The sequence below is a fragment of the Lytechinus pictus genome, chromosome 5, assembly GCF_037042905.1.
Source record: "Lytechinus pictus isolate F3 Inbred chromosome 5, Lp3.0, whole genome shotgun sequence".
Classification (NCBI taxonomy): domain Eukaryota; kingdom Metazoa; phylum Echinodermata; class Echinoidea; order Temnopleuroida; family Toxopneustidae; genus Lytechinus; species Lytechinus pictus.
In genome coordinates, this window is record NC_087249.1 from 41,770,315 (window position 1) to 41,793,699 (window position 23,385).

Genomic DNA, 23,385 nt, shown 5'->3' on the forward strand with positions numbered 1-23,385 from the left:
TTTCCGAAAATGACTTGTAATTTTTTTTCTTGGCAATGCGATATTCAATATCTTTGTTATAGGTCATATATGCTCAATAAAAGATTTATTCTAATTTGAAGGTGTATGTAAGCAAGTTTCAACCATTCGAAATATAGGTTGACAGGACTCGTTTAAAGACATCTAAAATATATTTCCCTTTCGAAAAGCCTGTCATCCAAATATCACATAATACGATGAGATATTACTATATCGTAAAATTCCCCAGACATATTAATATTAGATGACATAATCTGCATTTTATCAAAAGTGTGTTGTACAAAGACACTGTGTCTTAGTGGGACAGAGAGGCGAGGGATTAGGAACAAATATAATTATCTTATTAAGTCAATAAACATGTTTTTTTTACTTGATTATTCTTGCTTCCTAACAATGGTAAAGTAAACATGGTTTTCCCCAAGATAAAAAAAAATTATGATGCATACTTCAAACATAACCGATACGTTCTGGCGTTCTATATCCACTGTATATGAGATGACACCAACAAAAAAATGTCGAGAGTTATAGGGAAGGTTCAGCCTGGCAATGAGTCGGTTTTGATCAAAGCAGAAAAAAACACAAAACAAGAACAAACTAGAGAAAGAAAATCGTGCAAGGTTTGATGACTTTTGTGACGTCATGTGCCAGCAACTCCCTGCACTTTAGTGGCACTGAGCTTAACTGCACAGATACGATTTATTCATCCATGTGATTATTTTCATATTATATCCCCCCACATAATAATACCAGACGTTGCTTCTACGTCGGCGCATGCATGTGAAATTGGCCTCGACCATAGAGATATATACTAACCTCGACGCTCTTTACCCGATATGTTATGTTCTGACGTCATCGCTGAAAGGAGGGACTCCCCTCGCATGACATCACCTTTCCTCCATAAAAAGCAACTTTGCCCTATCAAAAATATCTGCGTCTCTTATAACCCTTTTTTCGTTTATACATAACCCTTTTTTCGTTTATACAAACCACTTCTTTGAAAAGGCGTAATTATATGAAACACTAAAATCATAAAATCTCTTTTTTTTAAATACCTTAATGGTCAAGTCCACCCAAGGAAATATTAAAATATTTCATAAAATACAAAGAAATTGTGAGTGGATGACATCATAAGTCTCCTCATTTGCATACGGACCAGGATAGGCATATATAGAACTGTTTTGTGAAATTAAGCAAAATTTTTAAATGTCATAACTTTCTTATTTTACATTCGATTTTGATGAAATTTTCGGTGTTATACTTGTTGGATTTTTCTCTTTTATTCAAATTAACTTTTTGTTGGGGTGGACTTGTCCTTTAAAGTTTTAAGACCACTATTCCTCTGTTTAACGGCAATTGACACTTAAAAACATAATCCCTTCTGTCCTGATTTTGATTAAGACGGCATGAGGCTGGAAACTTTTTACCAATCCTGGGCAACATACTGTCCATGCAACTATTGGTTAAAATCTGCCAAAATTGGGTAATAAAAACTAATAATTCGGTTATAAATTTGCTCGATTTGTTAATTATTGCCCAGAATATATGTATATATTTTTTTACCAAAATACATTACCCAACACAATGGACAGTAAGTTGCCCAACATTTTGGGTGTGTAGTGTATAGCATATTTACTTTATAGCAACAATCATATATCTGTTATGATACAAATATGTTTTATATCCTTTTTTATACAATATGTAAATCACTGCTAATATCGAAATTCTGCAATAAATCATTGATAAATCTGAAGAATTACAGTTCGATTCTATGTGGCATTAATATTTATCAATATTCACGAATTTGTATTTAATTGCATTATATTGCCCGTTTCACAGGTGCGTGGAATTCCCCAGTGATCTAAAAATAACAAATAATGAACGACCATGATATCTATAACATTATGAAAAGTCTTTGAACAACAAACGTCTGATTCATGCTACCAATCAATTTTGTTGCCAATCCATCATGATCATCATCATGAATATGATCATGATCATCTTCATCATCATCATCATTATTATCATCATCATCATACCATACCCACCACCACCACCTCCATCATCATCATCCCCACCACCACCACCACCACCATCACCATCATCATCATCATCATACCCACCACCCCCATCACCACCACCATCATCATCATCATATTTAAACTTCTGTAATGTATGTAACAATGATCCAAATTATCTAATATGTTCATTCATTCATTCCTCATAAGTTGACAATAGGTATTCAATTCTTTATCTCCCAGTTAGCTTTACAAGCAAAATTATTCTATAAAAATCAATGAGAGAAAAAAAAACACGAGTCCCCAGCCTCCCCCCCCCCCTCAACTTACACAATGGCACCAACCTTTCTCACTTACCAATGGACAAATAATGAATGATGAACGTACCGGTAGATAGTTTATTTTTAAAACTAGTTTTATTATTCAATTGTCTTTTTTTTTATACAATAATAATAATAATAATATAGGTATATTTACCCAGGGTTTCGAAAACTTCCACCAGTGGGCCCTGCTAATATATTACCCCGGCTTTAGCTGAACTGCCTAGGCGCTCAATCAAGGATTATTTTCCCTACCGGGTACCCATTCACCTCACCTGGGTTGAGTGCAGCATAATGTGGATGATTTTCTTGCTGAAGGATATTACGCCATGGCTGGGATTCGAACTCACGACCCTCTGTTTCAAAGTCAGAAGACTAATCCACTGGACCACAACGCTCCACAATAATCATAAGCTTACAATAATAAAAACTAATAATTCGGTAATAAATTTGCTCAATTTGATAATAATTGCCCAGAATATATATATATTTTTTTTACCAACATACAGAAAAGATGATACATGCTCTGATATCATCTCGACTTGATTTTGGCAATTCTCTTTTGTTTCAGCTTCCACAATCCCAACTCTCACGCTTACAAAAATTACATAATTCTGCAGCCCGTATTGTTACCCTTATCAGACGCTCTACTCACATAACTAGTTCTGTCCTCACTGCTTTGGTTACCCATCGAGTACCGTATTGTATTTAAGTTATTATTGTTAGTTTTTCACTGTATCCATGCATGATCTGCCCCAAAATATAATGTTAATTTGTTGATGCCATACAATCCTCCTCGACGTTTAAGATCCTCTGATTCAAAATTGCTTACAGTTCTTAAATCCAAGAAAACATGGGGGGATCGGTCATTTGCACATGCTGGGCCATCCTTGTGGAATCAGTTGCCATATTCCATTCGTAGTATTTCAAATATCGATAACTTCAAAATTGCTCTAAAAAAACCCATTTGTTTAAGATTATACCTTCCAGTAGTTTCCTTTCATTGTCATGACTATGCTTCTTTTATCTTTGTCCCTTCCTGCTTCATGTAATTTTTCTCTTATTTCCTATTCGCAGCGCCTTGAGCACATAATCAATGTGGATTAGGCGCTATAGAAATACTCAACACAGTGTTGCCCAACATTTTAAGTGTGTATAGTGTATAGCATCTTGACTTTATAGAAACAATCATATAATTTCTGTTATGATACAAATATGCTTTATATTCTTTTTTTATAAAATATGTAAATCACTGCTAATATCGAAAATCTGCAATAAATCATTATTAAATCTGAAAAATTACGATTCGATTCTATGTGACATTCATTGATCAACATTCACGAATTTGTATCTTGATCGCATTATATGGCTCGTTTCACAGTTGCGTGGAATTCCCCAGTGATCTAAAAATAACAAATAATGAACGACCATGATATCTAGCATTATGAAAAGTCTTTGAACAACAAACGTCGGATTCATGCTACCAATCAGCACCTCCAACCCCCTCTCCCCACCCCTCCCCCTCCTTCCCACTCCCTTCTCCTCACTCTCCCATTGCACAAGGCGATGGTATCGGAATATTTAAAGAATATAATATATTTGGAAGGATAATATCAGTGGTTATACAGAAATGTTTCAAAGTACATGTAGCTAATATCATCATACATATTTCTAACTTCAGATTCGCAGTATTTATAGAATAAACAAAATAAATTACCATGATAATGTAATAACATGCGCATTATGTACATACGCAATTCATAATTAGCGTGTTTACACGTGCATCGGCTTTTGGTTCAGAACCAAAAGCCGATGCAGCGTGTAAACACGGTAAATATTGAAACGAGACGTCAAAGCAATATCATAACCATAACTTAAAAGCGGAATATAAACACAGGTTGATTTTGCAGTTTTATCGAGTGAAGATAACTTCAGATTCGCAGTATTTATAGAATAAACAAAATAAATTACCATGATAATGTAATAACATACGCATTATGTACATACGCAATTCATAATTAGCGTGTTTACACGTGCATCGGCTTTTGGTTCAGAACCAAAAGCCGATGCAGCGTGTAAACACGGTAAATATTGAAACGAGACTTCAAAGCAATATCATGACCATGACTTAAAAGCGGAATATAAACACAGGTTGATTTTGCAGTTTTATCGAGTGAAGATAATGGGGGGAAATGTAAAGAATCACTGCGAATAACTGCCCCTAAAATATGTAAATATGTATTTTTTAGTTATTTTATATTAGTACAACCATAAAACATATACATCTATCACTTACTAATCCATGGTCAATCGAAGATTGCTCTAGACTAGCATAAAAATAAAAAGGAATACAAATTTATACATTTAGATTCGGTTTTTAAACAAATATATACAAAAGATACATAGATTTTTCAATGATGGCAGTTATCATGGTAACCATGACGTCATGTCACGTGTTAGAAGGGAGGGAATCATCAGAATCTCAGACAGACAATCAAATCAAAGAACCTCCAACTTCCCTTATCAAAGTTAAAGTAGTATTCTTGATATAGCTTATTCTCACTTTTATAAAATTGTGCAGTGGCGTAATGAGCCAAAAAAATTGAGGGGGCTAATATGGCGTATCGCGTAAAATTCATAAAAAAGTTGCTAGCGAGCGAAGTGAGTGAGTGAGTAAAAATTTCAACATTTCTATTACCAAATTTTTTTTTTTCGATTTTGTGATATATTTTGATATCTTATACAGAAAATAATTTCATATTTCACCTTTCTCTCTTTCCCTTTTTTTTTTTGGGGGGGGGGGAGAGCGCCCCCATCATCTTCTTCTTTTTCATCTTCTTCTTCATCATCATCATCCTATTCTTCGTCGTCGTCTCCTCACACACTGTATTCTTCTTCCTCTTCTTCATCCTCATCATGATCATCGTCGTCGTCGTTTCTCTTTTTTCTTGCTTGTTTTCTTTTTTTTTTTACGTCTTGTTTCTTTTCCTCTTATTTTTCTTATTCCAATACATTTTAATCTTCATAAACATCATCAAATCTTGTTGACCTTATAACATGTATTATGTACCACCTTCCTTTTTTCTCATGGGTCTCCCATCTTTGTCGTTGTCGTCGTCGTCATCTCAGACGAAGCCAACCCAATGCATGTAATCTTTACCGCCCACCAGCATGACCAGTCGACCCTGCAACTGCACGGTACTCAAATTCTGGAGTCCACATGATGACACGGTGCTTGCGTCATTCATTAGGGTCTCCCTTTGGAAAGTCAACTGCTGTTGAGAAGGGTTTACCCCCACACTTGAGGTCTCGGACCGTGTCCGTCGGCCTGGCACTGACGATGTGCGTCTTGCCGTTGAAGTCCCCTACCATGATCTCGATAGTCGGGTCCGATCTGGGCGTGGGGGTCGTCGTGTATGTAGTGCCGGAATGGTGGTTGTATGGGGCGCGGGCTCGTGTATAGCCTTGATGAAGAGAAATATAATACAGGAATAGATGAAAATATAATTCAAATTCAGTTTTATTTCCAACACAACATAAAGTATAATATACAAATCATTTTCATACATTTTATAACAAACATTTACAATAAAATCATTGTCATACATTTTATAACTATATTCAATGACATAAATGATAATTAACATATAAAGAAATTTATATAATATTTTTAGACAATTCATAATACATAATTTTTAAATAGAAAAAAGGGCATCTATGGAAATGGGAGATTTACTTAAAATCTTAAAGGTGTTGTTTCCCCCAGGCTCAAGTTTGGAGTAGCGCCCATGGCAGGGAATTACATTAGGTGAGTGCAAACAGTAGGTATTCTGACTCTAAAAAAAATAAATAGAAATAAAGAGTGAATTTGTTACATTTACAAAGTCCGTTTATAATATTTTTTTTTACAGGATTTTCTGCATTTATTGGAATATATACAAAACAAATTTACAATGCTTGTGACATAATCATAATATAGCATAAAGTACATAACCAAGTTACAATCTTATATGTAGTGACTGGAGAAAGACATAAATACAATATATACAAAATATATATATAATGAGTAAAATGCAGAGGCAAACTATATAAGCAAATATATGCTTGAAGCATAGCAGCCAAAAAAGGGAAGGGCTACATGGAAACCTAAAAAATTAATTGTGTCTGTAAGAAAAAAAATCAATGTCACGAATCATCAAATAACGGGGAAAAAAGTAGTGTGCAAGTGCAGGTGAGAAATTTATGAATATCTGGATAAAAGGTATTTTTTGAATGAAGCTTTAAAAGAAAAGACAGATGCAGTGAGTTTAATATGATTGGGTATGTTGTTCCATATATCTGGGCCGTGGTGTCTAATTGTTTTCTGTGCTAAAATTATTTTCGGGTTTGTCAAATGAAAGTCTGATGAGTGACGTGTATGAATGAATGTCCCTATTGTAAGTAAAAATGTTTTGAAAGGATGTAGGTATAGCATTGGTTGAGAATTTGTACATAAAAATGGCAGATTGTAAAGTATAGATATCGTTTATTTTCAACGTTTTGAGTTTCCGAAAAATGGGATCAGAGTGAGCTAAATATTGCGAATGGGAGCAAATACGGAGTGCCTTTTTTGAAGGCGCAGAATTGAATCTATTTTATATATTGCAATATGAAATATGTGATAAAATAAAAGAATTGTACAACATAAATAGTGATCTTTGGGAAAGACAATATTTGAGTTTATATAATATACCAATACCGCTGGCAACTAGTGTGCTAACATTATGAATGTGGCTGTTCCAAGTTAAATTAGAATCGATTATTACCCCTAAAAAATTTGTCTCTTGTTTTTCAATGAGACTTATGTTATTAATTTGAATGGAACCACGAAATGTATGTTTAGAATTAAGGTGTTTAAAGTATATGAAATTTGTTTTGTTAATGTTTAAGGAGAGTTTGTTTGATTTAAACCACATAGACAATTTATCTAATTCGTGATTAAGACTTGTTTCAAGCATGTCTAAGTTTTTGTGAGAATAAAATATTGTAATGTAACATTAGTGTCATCTGCAAAGAGAACATAGGTAAGTAAAGGTGATGCATTAATTATATCATTCATATAAATCAAAAATAACAAAGGGCCTAGGATGGAGCCCTGTGGTACCCCACACTTAACGGTACAAACTTGGGATGATTTATAATGAAAATTAACATACTGACGTCTGTTGGATAAATAATCATTAAACCATGATAAAACAATACCTCTGATTCCGTAAGTCTTTAATTTACACAAAAGAATATGGTGATCCATAGTATCGAATGCCTTCGATAGATCCATAAACACCCCAACGGTGTGTTCATTTTTAGAAAGTGAATCTATTATTTTGTCATGTAATTGTAAGATTGCATAGTCAGTTGAATGATTTTTCCTAAAGCCATATTGATTTGAGATTAACAATTTATTTGAGTCCAGAAAAGAGTACAATCGTTTGTAAACAAATTTTTCAAGTATTTTGGATATACTGGGTAATAATGAAATGGGACGGTAGTTAGAGATTTGGCAAGGGTCTTCTTTTTTGTAAATAGGAATTATTTTTGCAATTTTTAGTTGATCCGGGAAAATTCCATTTGAGAGAGATAAATTGAAAATATATGAAAGCGGAGAAGCTAAAAAAATGAATTATTTCTTTAAGTAAACATACACTGATACCGTCATGGCCACTGGATTTAGTAGATTTAAAAGACCGAACAATTTCTATGATTTCATGAGTATTGGTAGGGTTAAAAAATAAAGAATGTTCGGCATGATTACCTGAATATGTAGAAAAGTCATTGGCATTAGTTGCAATTTTAGATGCAAGGTTAGGACCAACATTGGTAAAAAAGAATTAAATGCAGTAGCAATTTCTGAAGGGTCTTGCGTTTTATGCCCGTTTAAAAGGAAATCAACATTGTTAAAATCACGCGTAATTTTATTTAATGTTTCATTTACTGTATGCCACAATGTTTTGTTATTATCCTTATTATTTTCAATTTCATTAGAAAAGTACGATCTTCGAGCCAAGCGAATTATTGAGGTTAATTTATTACGGTATTTCTTGTATTTGTTTTGATGTTCTTGAGTTGGTGATTTAAGCGATATCTTATATAATCGATTACGGGTGAATATTGATTGAATTATACCTTGGGTGATCCATGGTTGTTTATTCTTATTTTCACCAGGTTTGATTCTTGTCAAAGGTACATTTTTGTCATAATAGTAAAGAAGTTTATATAGAAATATGTCATATGATTTATTGATATTGTCTTCTCTATAAACATCTGCCCAACCCTCTGCACTCAAATCAGTTTTAAGAGATTGTATGTTATGTTTAGTTTCTTTTCGTCGGGTAATTTTTTCGTTATTTTGTTGTTTTGGTAAGTGTTTGTCATCTTGACATATCGTGAATATGGGTAAATGATCTGAAATGTCATAGTAAATTATTCCGTTGGCTTTATCATTGGAAAAAATATTATGTAGTATTGTGTGTGTTGTACTAGTTATCCGCGTTGGTTTATTAATGAGTGATTTAAAAGAAAATGAGGAAAATGAATTAATAAACTGTTGACCAAGTGGAGTGTAAGGCTTTGAATGTCTATATTGGAATAACCCATGAAATAAACGTCCTTGTTTTCGCGTGATATCTTTTCGAGGCATGTTTCCAATATGTCCAAAAATGTGTCAGTGATGTTATTTGGTGGTCTATAGACAATACCAGCTATTTTATTTTTTTATTGTCCTCAACAATTTCTATGAATAACGATTCTATACCTTCAAGTTTAATATCATGTCTTATTTTGAAATGTAGATCATTATGAATGTAAAAAGCGACACCCCCTCCCATTCCATGTTTACGATCGTTATGTTTTAAAGTATAATTGTCAATATTGAAAATGTTTGGAGTTGTTGAATGTAACCATGTTTCTGACATTGCGATCAAAGAAAATGGAAAAGTATTCAATATGGATAAAAACTCACTGAAAGTATCAAAGTTTGTTTGCAAGCTTCTAATATTAACGTGCATGAAGCTAAAGTCTATTGGTTTATCGATTTTGGTGGTATTAAAAGCTATATTAAATTGGTTTGCAGTGTAGTATTTACACTGAGGTGTAAATAAAGCGTTGTTTAAAACGTCATCCAGGTTCATAAATGGCTGAAATTTCGGTTACCAATACGGTGTATTGAATTTAGGGTGAAAGGTGCGTGCAGGTGAGTGTAGTGTATTGATGTACATAGTCTCATATTTTTATATGTCATACAGTCGTAAGATTATTTTATCCATTGATTGTGAGCACGACAACCAATACTTATCAATAAATCTTAGCCGACAGAGAATGAGATTGCTATCTCATTAAAGGCCAAGCATTAGGAAAGATTAAAGATCCCGTTTGTGCCGTATAGCGGTTGACAAAATCATTATCCAACAAGTTCCGCCGGACTATTTCACCCACCAAGAGCTAGAACCATCCTTCTGAATAAAACATTTATTTTTACCGGTACAAAACTTTGGAACTCTCTTTTTGGAATCAGTGCGCAATACCGACACATTTTAGTTTCAGTAATGGGTTAAAGAAAATTCTTCTCCACAAATACATGTATAAACCGCAGATATCCAACGTCTCTACTTAAGCAGCATCCTCTTTTTTTCTTTCTCTTATTCTCTCTTCCCCTCTCCTCACACTTTTATCTTCCCCTTTTTATACTTAATGTGCATTTTTTTTTTTTGTCTGTTCTGGTCTTTTGGATGGTTATCTGTAGTGTTTGTTTTGTTTTTGTTTCTCTGTCCTGTTTTGCCCTGTCTTGTCCTCCTCTGTACACTGTCTTTGTTTTTTTTTTCTCTTTTAATATTCCCTCTTGTCTTGTTTAATTTAATTTATCTTATATAAAATATCTGAATCGTTATCTTGTATATATATATTTTTGTATACCATGGGTATGAATATTGTCATGATTGTAACTATTATCTTTTTTGTATAGTACATAAACATACGAAGCTTGACCCCATTAGTATTCTTCAAATATTCTATTGAACATTGTTAATGTCTATTTGTATTTGATAAATTTTAATCAGTTATTTATTTTAGGGGACTCACATAAACAAGCGAAGCTTTCCAGTGAGTTCCCTTTTTTCATTTATGTTATTCATATTCTGTTTTGTTCCTACTTACTTTGTCAATTTGTTTGAAATGAAGAAGAATAAATTCAATCAATCAATCAAAACATTACCTATCCCAGCTGTGCCCGATGCAGCCCTACCGGTTTGGGCTTGGGCCCCCATCGTGGGCTCCGATCTGGTGCCTGGCTGTTGACGACTACAGTTGGTGCTGGCCTGAGTCTGGGCCCTTTTCTTTGCTTTGTCAACGTCCTCCATATCGGGCCTCGACCTTGTGTCTGGTGATTTGTGAGAGTGATTGCCGACCTGGGTCTGGGCCCTTTCTTTGCTTCGTCAACGTCCTCCATATCGGGCCTCGATCTCGTGTCCGATGAATGACATTGTTGGGAATATTTGTAATGACTTGTCTGAGAAGAAGAACTCGCCTTTGGAACATCTGTTGAAAGAATGATAATAATAGGCATTTATATAGCGCCATCTATCTAGAAATATTATATTCCGAGGCGCGTTGTTATTATTATTATTACCCCGGCTTTAGCTCGAGCTGCCTTTCAGCGCTCATGCATTCAAGGAATTAATCCTGCCGGGTACCCATTCATCTCACCTGGGTTGAGTGCAGCACAATGTGGATGAATTTCTTGCTGAAGGAAATTACACCATGGCTGGGATTCGAACCCACGACCCTCTGTTTCAAAGTCAGAAGACTAATCCACTGGGCCACAACGCTCCACATGTATGAAAATTAATTGAAAAGATAGGTTTTTAGTCTAAGTTTGAATGTTTCTATTGATGGAGTAGATCTAATTACATATGGCAAGCCATTCCATAATTTTGGGGTTGTGCAGGCGAAAGCATGATACTGATGACGATGAAGACGAAGCTGATAATATGCCGAACAATAATAATGTTACATGTAACAACACTTTTCTGTAAATTTAACATCTTGAAGATTGGTGACTTGTATAGATACAATCTCGGAAATCTCATGTATAGCTTAGATAAAAATGAACTTCCAAATATCTTTTATTCCATGTTTACTAAAAATGTCGATATTCGTCATTATCCTACTAGGTCCACCGGGCTCTTTCTTCCACCAAGAGCTAGAACCATCCTTGTGAATAAAACATTTATTTATACAGAAATGGGCAAAATTTGTTTCTGGTGACTTTTATGATGCTTATTCTCTTTTACTCTCCATCATTTAGGTATCACAGGCCTAATTCATTTCCCATAGACTCACGTGTCAAAGTGGCACTTTAAAAAAATTCATGAAAAATAAGGAGGAAATTCGAGGGTTAAATGTTTACTAGCAGTGGATAGGATATATGTCTGATATTCCATAATAATTATCTGACCAGAAAAGGGTATACCTCGACCCGCAATAGGCATTTATGAAGATTACACCTGACGGGATAAAATTCGTCACTTGAGAGAGTAAAATGGCCCTAATTCTTCCACCAGTAAAAAATAGTTCCATAGTAGTGATATATCTTTCCAATGTGGAAAAGGGAAGTTCAGAAGGTATCCTCCCTAAACTCAGTGTTAGATTGTCAGTCATATTCATTCATTTTTGTCAATCAGCAATATGAAATTAAAAAATTGAGAATGGGTTGGCTCGAATGAATATCTTTTGCCTGCCAGTTGTAATTAGGCCCGTGTAACCTTTAACTACTCTATGCACTATATTGATAACGTATGTTCATGGTTGAGTGAACACAAAATTTTGGTGATATATCCTAATAGGATGGTAGCGCCCTCTATAACTTAAAAATGAAAACATGTTAAAATCGGAAAATGTCAGTGGTGCTCCGTCCCCATTTCTTGGGCCTCTCCCCATTTTTAAATTCTGGATCCATCACTGATTTTGTACATAAATTCAAGTTATTCATCTGATGCAATATGAACAGTAATCATTCTCAAGTTTTTGAGCGGGCTCGCTCAACCACGAAAGTGTAAAAATTCGGAGATAGCGTGTGTGCTGATAAAAATGATGGATGATCAAAACGGCAGCAATCAAGTTTCAGTTGAAAAGGAATTTGCCCCGTTTGATAACCCCATCAGAATGAGTATGGTGCCTTTGAAAAATGAAATTTTCCCACTTTGATGCGTGCTCACTCATCCATAGATAATAATAGGTAGACAAACATTACTGCCAAATGATATTCGATAACTTTGGAGCCAGCTTCAAAGCATGTGTATCATGGTCCAAGGATATATTAGTCATTTTCATGTAGACAAACATAATTCTCGACCTCGTCGACCCTCAGCCTCGTGGGAAGACCCAGACGATGAGTATAAATTAAAACAGAAATGCAAAAGATCGAGCCTTTCTTGATTACGCTAATAAGCGAAACGCATTGATTTAGGCTACTAGTACTCGATGATTTAAACAAATTTTACTCCGATTGTTTAAGACTTGTGTATGCATTGTCAATACTGATCTGCACTTAGGCTTATCTTATTAATAGGCAATTGAAAGGTCTATCTTTTTTACCATGGGCGGCGATCCTGGGAGCGGGGGGGGGGGGCACAGTGCTCCCCACTTTTGGAAGCACTGAAAAAGTGTCTTTTATGCAAGAAAAATGCCCCTCACGAACGTATACTGTGTCCCTTTCACCTGAGGAGGACCCGTTTTAGGAGTTAGCAAGTGTCATTTCTCGTATCAGTGCCAGTTTATGAAAAAAATGCCCCCTCTCCAACATGTTCAGTGCCTCTTTCTCCTGAGAAGGACCCGTTTTATGTGTTAGCAATTAGTGCCATTTCTTGTATCAGTGCCATTTTTACCAAAGTAATGCCCCTTCTCCAACGTGTTCTGTGCCCCTTTCACCTAGGAAGGACCCGTTTTATGTATGAGCAAGTGCCCCCTGCCTTCATGTAAGTGCCCTTTCTCGAATCAGTGCCCCTTTTTAGCCCCTCACGAACATGTTCTGTGCCCTTTCACCTGAGAAGGACCCGTTTTATGTGTTAACAAGTGCCCATTTGAAACCAAAAAAATATTCTCATTTGCATATACTTATGAGGGAAAAACTTGTAAGAATAATCCTACGTGCCTTAAGTTTCATGAGTCATGTGAGTGGGGGTAGATAGCAGTGGCGTACAGAAGGGGGTCTCTTGCCCACCCCCCCAAAAAGAATCACAACCAAGATCAAAAGAAAAGGAAAGAGAGAAGGGTAAAATATGACGTTTTCTAAATATTAAGTCAAAATCTATCACACAATTGGATACAAAATGTCAAAATTTTTGCTCGCTCGCTTCGTTCGATTGCAGCTTCTTATACATTTTACGCGGTATGACATATCTAGCCCCCTTAATTTGTTTTGCTCATTACACCACTGTAGATCGATTATTAGGTTATTTTTATTTGTTTTAAAATAGTGCCCTTTTCGAAAAAGTTCCCTTTTCCATGTGCCCCCCCCCTCCACTTTCATCTTCGCTCCGCCGCCCCTGACTATTAGTATTACGCAATATAAGATTAAATAATGTAATCCATGCGCGGCATTACAAATATCGTTTAAATTTGGAGGATATTTTACTGGGTTTTCTAACTTAGAATTCAGTTTTTCTTTTCTTCGTGTAAAGCAATGTCGATAAAAGGCCCTCCGAACTTAAGATGCTACAATCGCTTACCTTCTACTCCTGTATCATTTGATCTGATCTCGGCCACAAGCGACGGGGAGGGCGTCGATTCCTCCGTCCGGTAGGTTGTGGTCCTTCTGACAGTTACCGCACGCAATATCATTTGATCTTCGAGGACGCATCTCCAGGCCCTGCTTCAGGCATTCCCGGGAATAGGAGTGTCCGCAAGGTAGATACCGGGCGTCCCTCATCAGATCCAAGCAGATTGGGCAAGAGAAGATTTTCTCTACTTCAAAACGATGTTTCCCTAGGGACAGTTGGTCATCCCCTCCGTTGCTTGTACCGCTTCCCCTGCTGCTGGCGGTGGCGCCAACACCTCCACCAAATGTCTCATTGATATCCCCCACGAGGATATTGGTGGCAAAACAGCGCGGGAGACCTTCAGCGCCATTGGTAGGTAGTTGGGATGTGACTTGCGTTCGGAACACTTGATGCTTCCTCGGTGGTATGATCCATCAGTGCACCCCTTGAGACAATCACTGCAGTAGGTGTGTCCACAAGGAAGACTTCTGGCATCCTTGATACGATCCCGACATATGCTTCACTTGAGCTTTTCCTTAAAAGGGATTTCATATCCCTTAGACATATCTGTAGCCATTATTTACAAGACGAATAAGAGAAAAACGAAGATTCCGAATGTATTTGCTAATGTTGAAAAGGTATTATCGCACAAGATGCAGGTGCTAGCACTGTTGCGAAGAGTAATCGAAAAAATAATCTTTCTCAACGCTACGCCTCTCTTTTATAGTAAAGATTCCATGCAACCACAATGCTCCATTATTCCTCTCCATCTCAATGAGCCCGCGAACATTGCAACATCATCTTACGTCTGGGGAATCCCGGAGGAAAGTTCGTCTGTAGCAGACGACCTTTTCTCCGGGATTCCCCGGACGTGCAATGATGATGCAATGTTCGCGGACACTGCATCTTTGACCGTGAGGTGCCTTGGCCATGGTGACGCACTTTATGATAGCGATAACGATATATCTACGATGGTAGCGCTGGCTTTATGCTTATTTAATGGCTCTTTTAATAATACATCAAAATGAATGAAAATGCTATAGGTATTATTGGTAAATATCTGTATGTATGCGTATAAAAAAAACAATCATTTTCGCTGAAGTGTTTGCAAGTAATCTGCTTCACCTGTCCCCGTAGGGGGGGGGTAGTTCACACATGACCTGCTACGCACCCGCGTACAGAAAATGGGTCGAAAAAGACTTGGTATAAAAGCCATGTAAGTTGCGCGTACGTTTCTGGCTAAAATTAAACGGCCGAGTAAGTGTAAATTTCGGGTAAATTCTTAAAGCAAGTGACCCCCCCCCTCCCCCTGCAAAATATGCATATCCAACATGGCAATACATGTACGATCATAATAATTGTGAATTGAAGCTATAGATAGGGAAATACCAATAAGAGTAGTGTCGATATGGAATTAATAGTCGTGGTAGAGGTACAGTTGCCCGTCTAACGCTGTCTGGGTATCTCATAAAGCTGTTTGTAAGTAATGCATAAAAGTCATTGGTGCTTTAGCAGATCGCCGTCAATTTTGATTAAAGTTTTTTTATTTAAGTTAATTTTGATTAAAGTTGGAATATGATCTGAGATTAATATGTAGTTTGTTGCCAACCCATCATGATCATGACTATCATCATCACCATCATACCCACCACCACCACCGCCACCATCATCATCATCATCATCATCATGCAATCCATCAACATCATCATCCTCATCAACATTATCATCTTCATCATCAATATCATTATGTTCATCATCATCATCATCATCCTCATCAACATTATCATCTTCATCATCAATATCATCATCCTCATCAATATTATCATCTTCATCATCAACATTACCATTATCACTTCATCATCATCATCATCATGATCTTCATCACCATCATCATCATCATCATTATCATCATCATCATCATGATCTTCATCACCATCATCATCATCATCACTTCATCATCATCATCATCATGATCTTCATCACCATCATCATCATCATCACTTCATCATCATCATGATCTTCATCACCATCATATAATCATTATCATCATATTTAAACCTATGTAAATGTATGTAATAATGATCCAAATTATTTAATATGTTCATTCATTCATCCATCATGGGTTAATAATAGGTAGTCAATTCTGTATCTCCCGGTTTGCTTTACAAACAAAATAATTTCATAAAAATCATTGAGAAAAAACATTAGTCCCCCACCCCCCCCCCTCAACTTACACAATGGCATCGACCTTTCTCACTTACAAATGGACAAATAATAAAGGATGAACGTACCGTTAGACAGTTTATTTTTAAACTATTTTTATAATTTAAGTTTTCATTCATTTTAACAATAATTATAAGCTGACAATATTGTTTTCCAATGCTCCTTTTTTTGCACAATACTCCCTATACCATAACAAACACAACACTGCAAGGATTATACCTTGAAAAAAATATTAATACAAATGTTTTTTCTATTTATATAGGGCAGTATAACGGGCTAATACAGGCATCACAATACTATCATGCGCTGTACAATATAGGCCTATAGCATTACATACTAAAAGTTAAAGAATAAAACACCATACACTCTTAAAATAATTGGGCAAAAAATGCCAAGCTTTTAACCAATCCTGGGCAACATACTGTCCACACAACTTGGTTAAAATCTGCCTAAATTTGGTAATAAAAACTAATAATTCGGTAAGATATTTGCTCAATCGGATAATAATTGCCCAGAATATATATATATATATATATTACCAACATACATGTTGCCCAACATTTTAAGTGTGTATAGTGTATAGCATATTGACTTCATACAAGCAGTCATATAATTTCTGTTATGATACAAATATGTTTTATTTCTTTTATGAAATATGTAAATCACTGCTATTATCGAAATTCTGCAATAAATCATTAACAAATCTGAGAATTATAATTCGATCCTATGTGACATTAATTGATCAATATTCACGAATTCGTATTTAAATCGCATTATATGGCTCGTTTCACATTGCGTGGAATTCCCAAGTGATCTAAAATAACAAATAATGAACGACCATGATATCTAGCATTAGGAAAAGTCTTTGAACAATAAACGTCTGATTCATGCTACCAATCAGCACCTCCAACCCCCTCTCCCGCCTTCCCCTCACTCCCTTCCTTCCCGTCACTCCCCCATTGCATAAGGCGATGGTATCCGAATATTTAAAGAATATGATATATTTGGAAGTATAATATCAGTAGGTATACAGAAATCTTTCAAAGTACATATAGCTAATATCATTATACATATTTCTAACATGTCTAACATCAGATTCACAGTATTGATAGAATAAACAAAAAGAAAAACAAAATTACCATGATAGATAATGTAATAACATACGCATTATACAGTGCGTATCAAAAAAAGTTTACACTTAGAAAAAAATCCTGTAAAATTATACATTTGTAATATCCTGAAGATTTTTCCACATTTTAACATTGGTACAGATCCAATTTAAGCAAATGACGATATAACCATGATAACTGTCGAAAAATATTTCCGCTTGAGTGAGCACCACTTACTTTTAAAAAGTTAGTGAAAAATGATTTGCGCAGAACTTTGAAATAGTTATGCGAATAAAAGTAGGCCTTAATCATGAAGAACACGTGGAATTTATCTAGTAAAATTGATTTGAAGATATATTTTACCTTTTTAACTTGTTTCCTTGCCCAAAACACTTCGAAGAGTGCATTGCACCCCATCCCACTCCCCCACACACCTAGGCCATCAAGACGATATTTTCCTTAATACTGAGCTGTGATTTACATGGAATGGCATAGGCTTGATTTGCATTTTGTAAATCATTGTCAAGCTTGAGGAAAGTGTGGAGAAACAAGTATTAATAGAAAAATGAAATGTAAACCCACTTTATATTAAATGATAAAAACGTAGTGAAAAAATGCTGGAGATGTCTGACATAAACTTTTGTTCAGATTCAAACACGGGTCGTGTGGTCCAGTGGTTAGAGCATTGGACTCATAATCGCAAGGTTGTGAGTTCGAATCCCAACTCTGCCATTGTCTCCACTTTGATAAAAAGGCCCAAGAGTGATATCTGTCGTCTATTACGTCAGCCACTATGACTGATTAACCTAGACGTAAAATGTTTCCAAGGTAATTGGTTATATACCGGCTTGGCGTTTACCAGCAAAAAAGGCTGTCCTGCCGAGTTCCTACGGGAGTTACCACAAACAGAAAAAAGTAATGTCTTCAGATCCAGCTGGCACAAAAATGGGAAAGGTTGTACTTACTTAGTGTTGAAATTTCAATTTGGGTGGCGAAATTGTTACAAAATGCTTGAATGTATCCGTTTTATTTCAATTGACTAAAAGTGCAAGGGAAATGTATGAGAAATGTATCGCAGGGTAAGTTTGATTTCGCTCTTTCCCCTTGACACTTCGTGAAAACGAGCATTTCTGCGCAAACAGATTTCTACGAGATTTACAAAAATGGACAGTGCTCACTCGAGTGTAACATTCTGTCAAAACTTTTACTTTCATTGGACAGATGAGACACAAACCCAAGATTATATGTGAACAAATTACCCACATGTTGTATATTTTTTAATTCCCAGGGCTTTTTCAAAGTGTAAACTTTTTTTTGATACGCACTGTATACATACGTAATTCATATTAAACGAAACTTCAAAGCAATATTATGTCCATCATGATTTGAAAGCAAAATATAAACAAAGGTTGATTTTGCAGTTTTATCGAGTAAAGATAATGGGGAAAAATGTAAAAAATCGCTGCAAATAGCTGCTCCTTTAATATGTACATGTACATGATATGATATTTTTTGGTTATTTTATATTAGTACAACCATGAAACCCTTTTTTTTTATATCTATCACTTACTAATCCATGGTTAATCGGAGATTGCTCTAGACTAGCAAAAATGAATACAAATGAATACATTTAGATTCGATTTAAAACAAATACATAATACAGTTAAGATACATAGAACTTTAATGATGGGATGGTAATATCCGTGCTTAAAATGGCAGTTATCATGGTAACCATGACGTCAGGTCACGTGTTAGAAGGGAGGGAATCATCAGAATCTCAGACAGACAATCGAAGCAAGGAACCTCCAACTTCCCTGATCGAAGTTAGTAAAGTAGCATTCTTAATATAGCTTATTCTCACTTGTGTAAATTTATGCTGTGGCGTAATGAGCTTAATATTTTGAGGGGGCTAAATATGGCGTATCGCGTAAAATTTATAAAAAGTTGCTAGCGAGCGAAGTGAGCGAGTACACATGTCGACATTTCTATTTAAAAAAAAATCAATTTTGTGATAGATTTTGATATTCAGAAAATAATATCATATTTCACCATTCTCTCTTTCCCTTTCTTTCCTTTTCACTTCAGTTTTTTCTTGGACGTGAAAAATTGAAGGAGCCCCCCCCCCTCCCCCCTGTACTGTACGTCACTGAATTTGTTCACATGATCAAGGAAAGGCCTTCCTGTTCTCATTGCTATTTTATTTCTTCTTCATCATCATCTCTTCTTTTTCTTCTTCATCCTCATCATCGTCGTCGTATCTCTTTTTCTTGCTTTTCTTCTTTGTCTTTTACCCAGCTATTGTTTCTTGTTTCTTTTCCTCTGCTTATTTTTCTTATTCCAATACATTTTTATCTTCATGAACAACATCAAATCTTTTTGACCTTATAACATGTATTATGTACCACCTTCCTTTTTTCTCATGGGTCTCCCATCTTTGTCGTCGTCGTCATCTCAGACGAAGCCAGCCCGATGCATGTAATCTTTACCGCCCACCAGTCGACCCTGCAACTGCACGGTACTCAAATTCTGGAGTCCACATGATGACACGGTGCTTGCGTCATTCATGAGGGGTCTCCCTTGGAAAGTCAACTGCTGTTGAGAAGGGGTTACCCCCACCTTATCTTTAATCTTACACTTGAGGTCTCGGACCGTGTCCGTCGGCCTGGCCCTGACGATGTGCGTCTTGCCGTTGAAGTCCCCGACCATGATCTCGATAGTCGGGTCCGATCTGGGCGTGGTGGTCGTCGTGTATGTAGTGCCGGAGTGGTGGTTGTATGGGGCGCGGACTCGTGTATGACCTTGATGAAGAGGAATATTTAATGCAGGAATAGATGGAAATATAATTACTGAGAAGAAAGATATCGCATCGTTTTTTGACAATTTTATATTTTGTGTTTTAGCACTGATGTTGTAGTTTTCATCTTGCAAAAATACAGAAAAAATTACTTGAAGAAATGTTTGTTGATAAATTTGGGAAGGACTTAATTCATTTTTTTATATTGTTACACGTTATTTACGACCAATATTTCATATTGTACCTATCTCAATGTCATTGTAATTATAAATCATTTTAAGTTTTCCCTTTATACTCTGAGAATGATTAGAATCCAAAAGATCTATTTATCTCATTCTAATAAGAGTGCAAACTCTTGATCCATGATATACATGTATTATGAAACCTCCATTACATGGCCTCCCAGCATGAAATGAAATATCTGATCTATGAATAGATTTGATAAAATGAGAAAATTTAAGCAAAATGTGTTCAAAAGTAATTGGGAAACGTGTCAAAGTGTGACATCACACAATGTTGGTCGCATTGCAAAATGGAGAAAGTCCACATCCTTAATTATCTTATTGTTTAAATACTCATAATTTTCGTATTTATTTGTTGAAATTTTCTCAAACTTTCATTTATTTGTTACTTTGAGTTGTCTATATTCACACTAAGTAAAATATGATCTACCCCGAGGAGCGCTATCTTAAGAAGGCAGCTTACCCGATGTCGAATCGATATCTCTTGTCGATTTCGAGTAGTCTTGATTAAATCCTGAGGTCCGAGTTTGATCCGACCTCATCGATGTCGCCGTCGCATCGCTACGAATCGTGGTCGTACTATCGTCACTTTTAACGCTCGATAGCGACGATCTCCGGCTTGATGAGACGCTGTCCGGATAACCTGCATCACTGCTCTGACCACCTGCATAATATATAAATCGTAATTTTATTATCATAATGATGGGCAAATATGATTTTTTGGCAGTTGAATAAGAGGGATATTATAGAGTCAAAACCTATTTCCTTTTATCCTCTTCTTTCTCACATTTTCTCCCTCCATTTTCTTTTCCTTTTTTCACTACTTGAAATCCACAAGGGGTGGTTGCTCTCCCCCTTCCCCTTGATATCGCCCATGATTTAAGTATTCGAGAAATAAGGGGAATAGAATGAAAACTTACTCCGCGATGAAAGGGATCGCTCACTCATGCCCGACATCGAACTCGCGTTCGAGCTGAGTGAGCTACGGCGATCGGACATGGAATCGATTGCGGAGTCGTTGCTCGAAGTCGCCGATGAATTCGCACTCGCCATGCTAGAGAGAGAATCCCGACGACTACCAGACTCATCGGTAGATCCCATCCCACTGTCTTCTCCATCATCCACCATCATTGCCTCTGTCTCCTTTTCTTCATTATGAGCCATTGTGTCTGATCCTTGAAACGCCTTCATGATGAAGAGAAATTAAAGAAAAAAATACTGATTGGTCGCTATTTGTGACAAATGTGCCGGCCTTACGCGATATAGCGCCACCGAATTCTTGGTACACTTTTATTTCCTAAAATTATGCCTAAAATATAATGACTAGCACGGTCTAACGCATTAGATTCTAGACCAAAAACTTCGGTCTCTATTATATTGGTTGTTCCGCTTATCTCCGTTGGCTTCACTCACCAATTACAGTGGATAAATAAAAAAAATTAAAAAAACTGTTTAAAAAATCCTCGAAACAGACGGCTGCCAGCTGACTAATTAGATTCAAGCTATGCTTGTTTTATTATTGTGAACCCAAGATCTCAAGATTGAGACGGGGGTGGGGGTCATAATGTTGGTCGTCAACTGAGCTCGGTACTCCGTCTACCGGCCGGGCAACCGCCGCCTAGCCCAATGTTTCATCCGACAACATAATCAAGAAAAACTGAATGCCAGAGCTCTTCTGTTGCAATAATCAATCCCGCGATAAATTCGCATCTAGATCGTCGACATCTTTACATTGATTTCTAAATGATATACTAGTAGTATGGAATAACACGAAGGTGCACAATATACTTACAGTTTTCGGTTGTAAGAATGTGTTAATGTCGATGTTGACCGTTGTCTCTCTGATGATGCCTCTGTGCTGAAAGGAGTGTAACCGAGCTTTCTTATACCAGGGCTACGCTCACGGAGAATGATCTAAAAGGGTGATTTTGACGTCATAAATGGGGAATACCCACTGTCAGCAAGAGAGTGGGTATTCCCCTCTTCCATTACGTCACAAGCGCCGAGTGCTTGCCTGCGCATTCGTAGCAAAGGCCCTCGAAAGCGGGGGTGCTGCATTATGGGTCAGCTGAAGCACCCCACGTTTTTTTCTGTTATACACCATAGGCATCACCGCCAAAATTTACTTCATTTTGGAGCGAAAACCTTTTCGTCAATTATATTTTTTCTGACCAAAATCCCCTTAATTTCGTTCTCAGGCCCCATGCACCCATAATCATCTTTGCTTAACTTTCATAGGACTTTTTTTCATATCTTGTACATGATTCGTATAATAATGTTATTGTTGTCACTATTGCAGCCTATCGGATATGGGAGGGGGGGTGGTGGTTCGTCTGTTTATGCATAGCGTAGAATTTTGTTGGTGTTGATGTTAACTATCGCATAATGTATAAACTCTAATATCATTATACACTTTGAATTAGACTTTGATATTTGTTTTGTTGTTATCAGTGCAGTGAAGCACTTCTGTGTGATAGGGTGGAAGAAGGAAAAAAGAAAGAAGAGTGATAAGAATTTGTGAAGGACGTGTCCCCGAAGACTACCTGCCCCCTGTTTACCCACCCACCCCCCCCCCAAAAAAAAAAAAAACACTTATAAATGAACGTGCTAGCTACTACAAGGGAATGGTATAATGCACGAGTTACACGCAGTTCGCACGAACGTGTACCTAAATTATGAATATGATATTCACAAGTGTTTGAAATCTCTGAATGCTTTTCTGTAAGTTAACGAGAAATTGTATCAGTCTGCTTAGTTGACCCCTGCAGCACGTGAGGAAATCCAACCAAATTAAAGTACAAGGTAATATATATTTTCTATGGAGACATATTTAGATATGTCTTTATGATATTTTCAAATTAGTTCGCCCATTCCC

General features: G+C 36.3%; 1 protein-coding gene and 1 pseudogene across 1 annotated transcript; both read right to left on the reverse strand.

Moving 5' to 3' along the window:
• Positions 1 to 10,833: 10,833 nt before the first annotated feature.
• Positions 10,834 to 14,805, reverse strand: LOC129261405 (RING finger protein nhl-1-like; annotated as a pseudogene).
• Positions 14,806 to 16,443: 1,638 nt separating this feature from the next.
• LOC129260204 (uncharacterized) lies at positions 16,444 to 22,425 on the reverse strand. Its single transcript, XM_064100409.1, has 4 exons — positions 22,303 to 22,425; positions 21,431 to 21,695; positions 20,974 to 21,174; positions 16,444 to 20,272 (listed from the first exon to the last, which is right to left on the reverse strand). The coding sequence occupies exons 2-4, from the start codon at positions 21,672 to 21,674 to the stop codon at positions 19,926 to 19,928; spliced, it is 792 nt and encodes a 263-aa protein (XP_063956479.1). The 5' UTR covers positions 21,675 to 21,695; positions 22,303 to 22,425; the 3' UTR covers positions 16,444 to 19,925.
• Between the last annotated feature and the right edge of the window lie 960 nt (positions 22,426 to 23,385).

What these genes read in the sequence shown, in the direction of transcription:
- LOC129260204 (XM_064100409.1), bottom strand. Translation starts at nt 21,674, where the DNA reads ATGGCTCATAATGAAGAAAAGGAGACAGAGGCAATGATGGTGGATGAT. An exon ending in GCGATCCCTTTCATCGCGGA is followed by an intron (nt 21,175 to 21,430) that starts GTAAGTTTTCAT and finishes TATATTATGCAG; the next exon opens with GTGGTCAGAGCAGTGATGCA. An exon ending in AGATATCGATTCGACATCGG is followed by an intron (nt 20,273 to 20,973) that starts GTAAGCTGCCTT and finishes CTCTTCATCAAG; the next exon opens with GTCATACACGAGTCCGCGCC.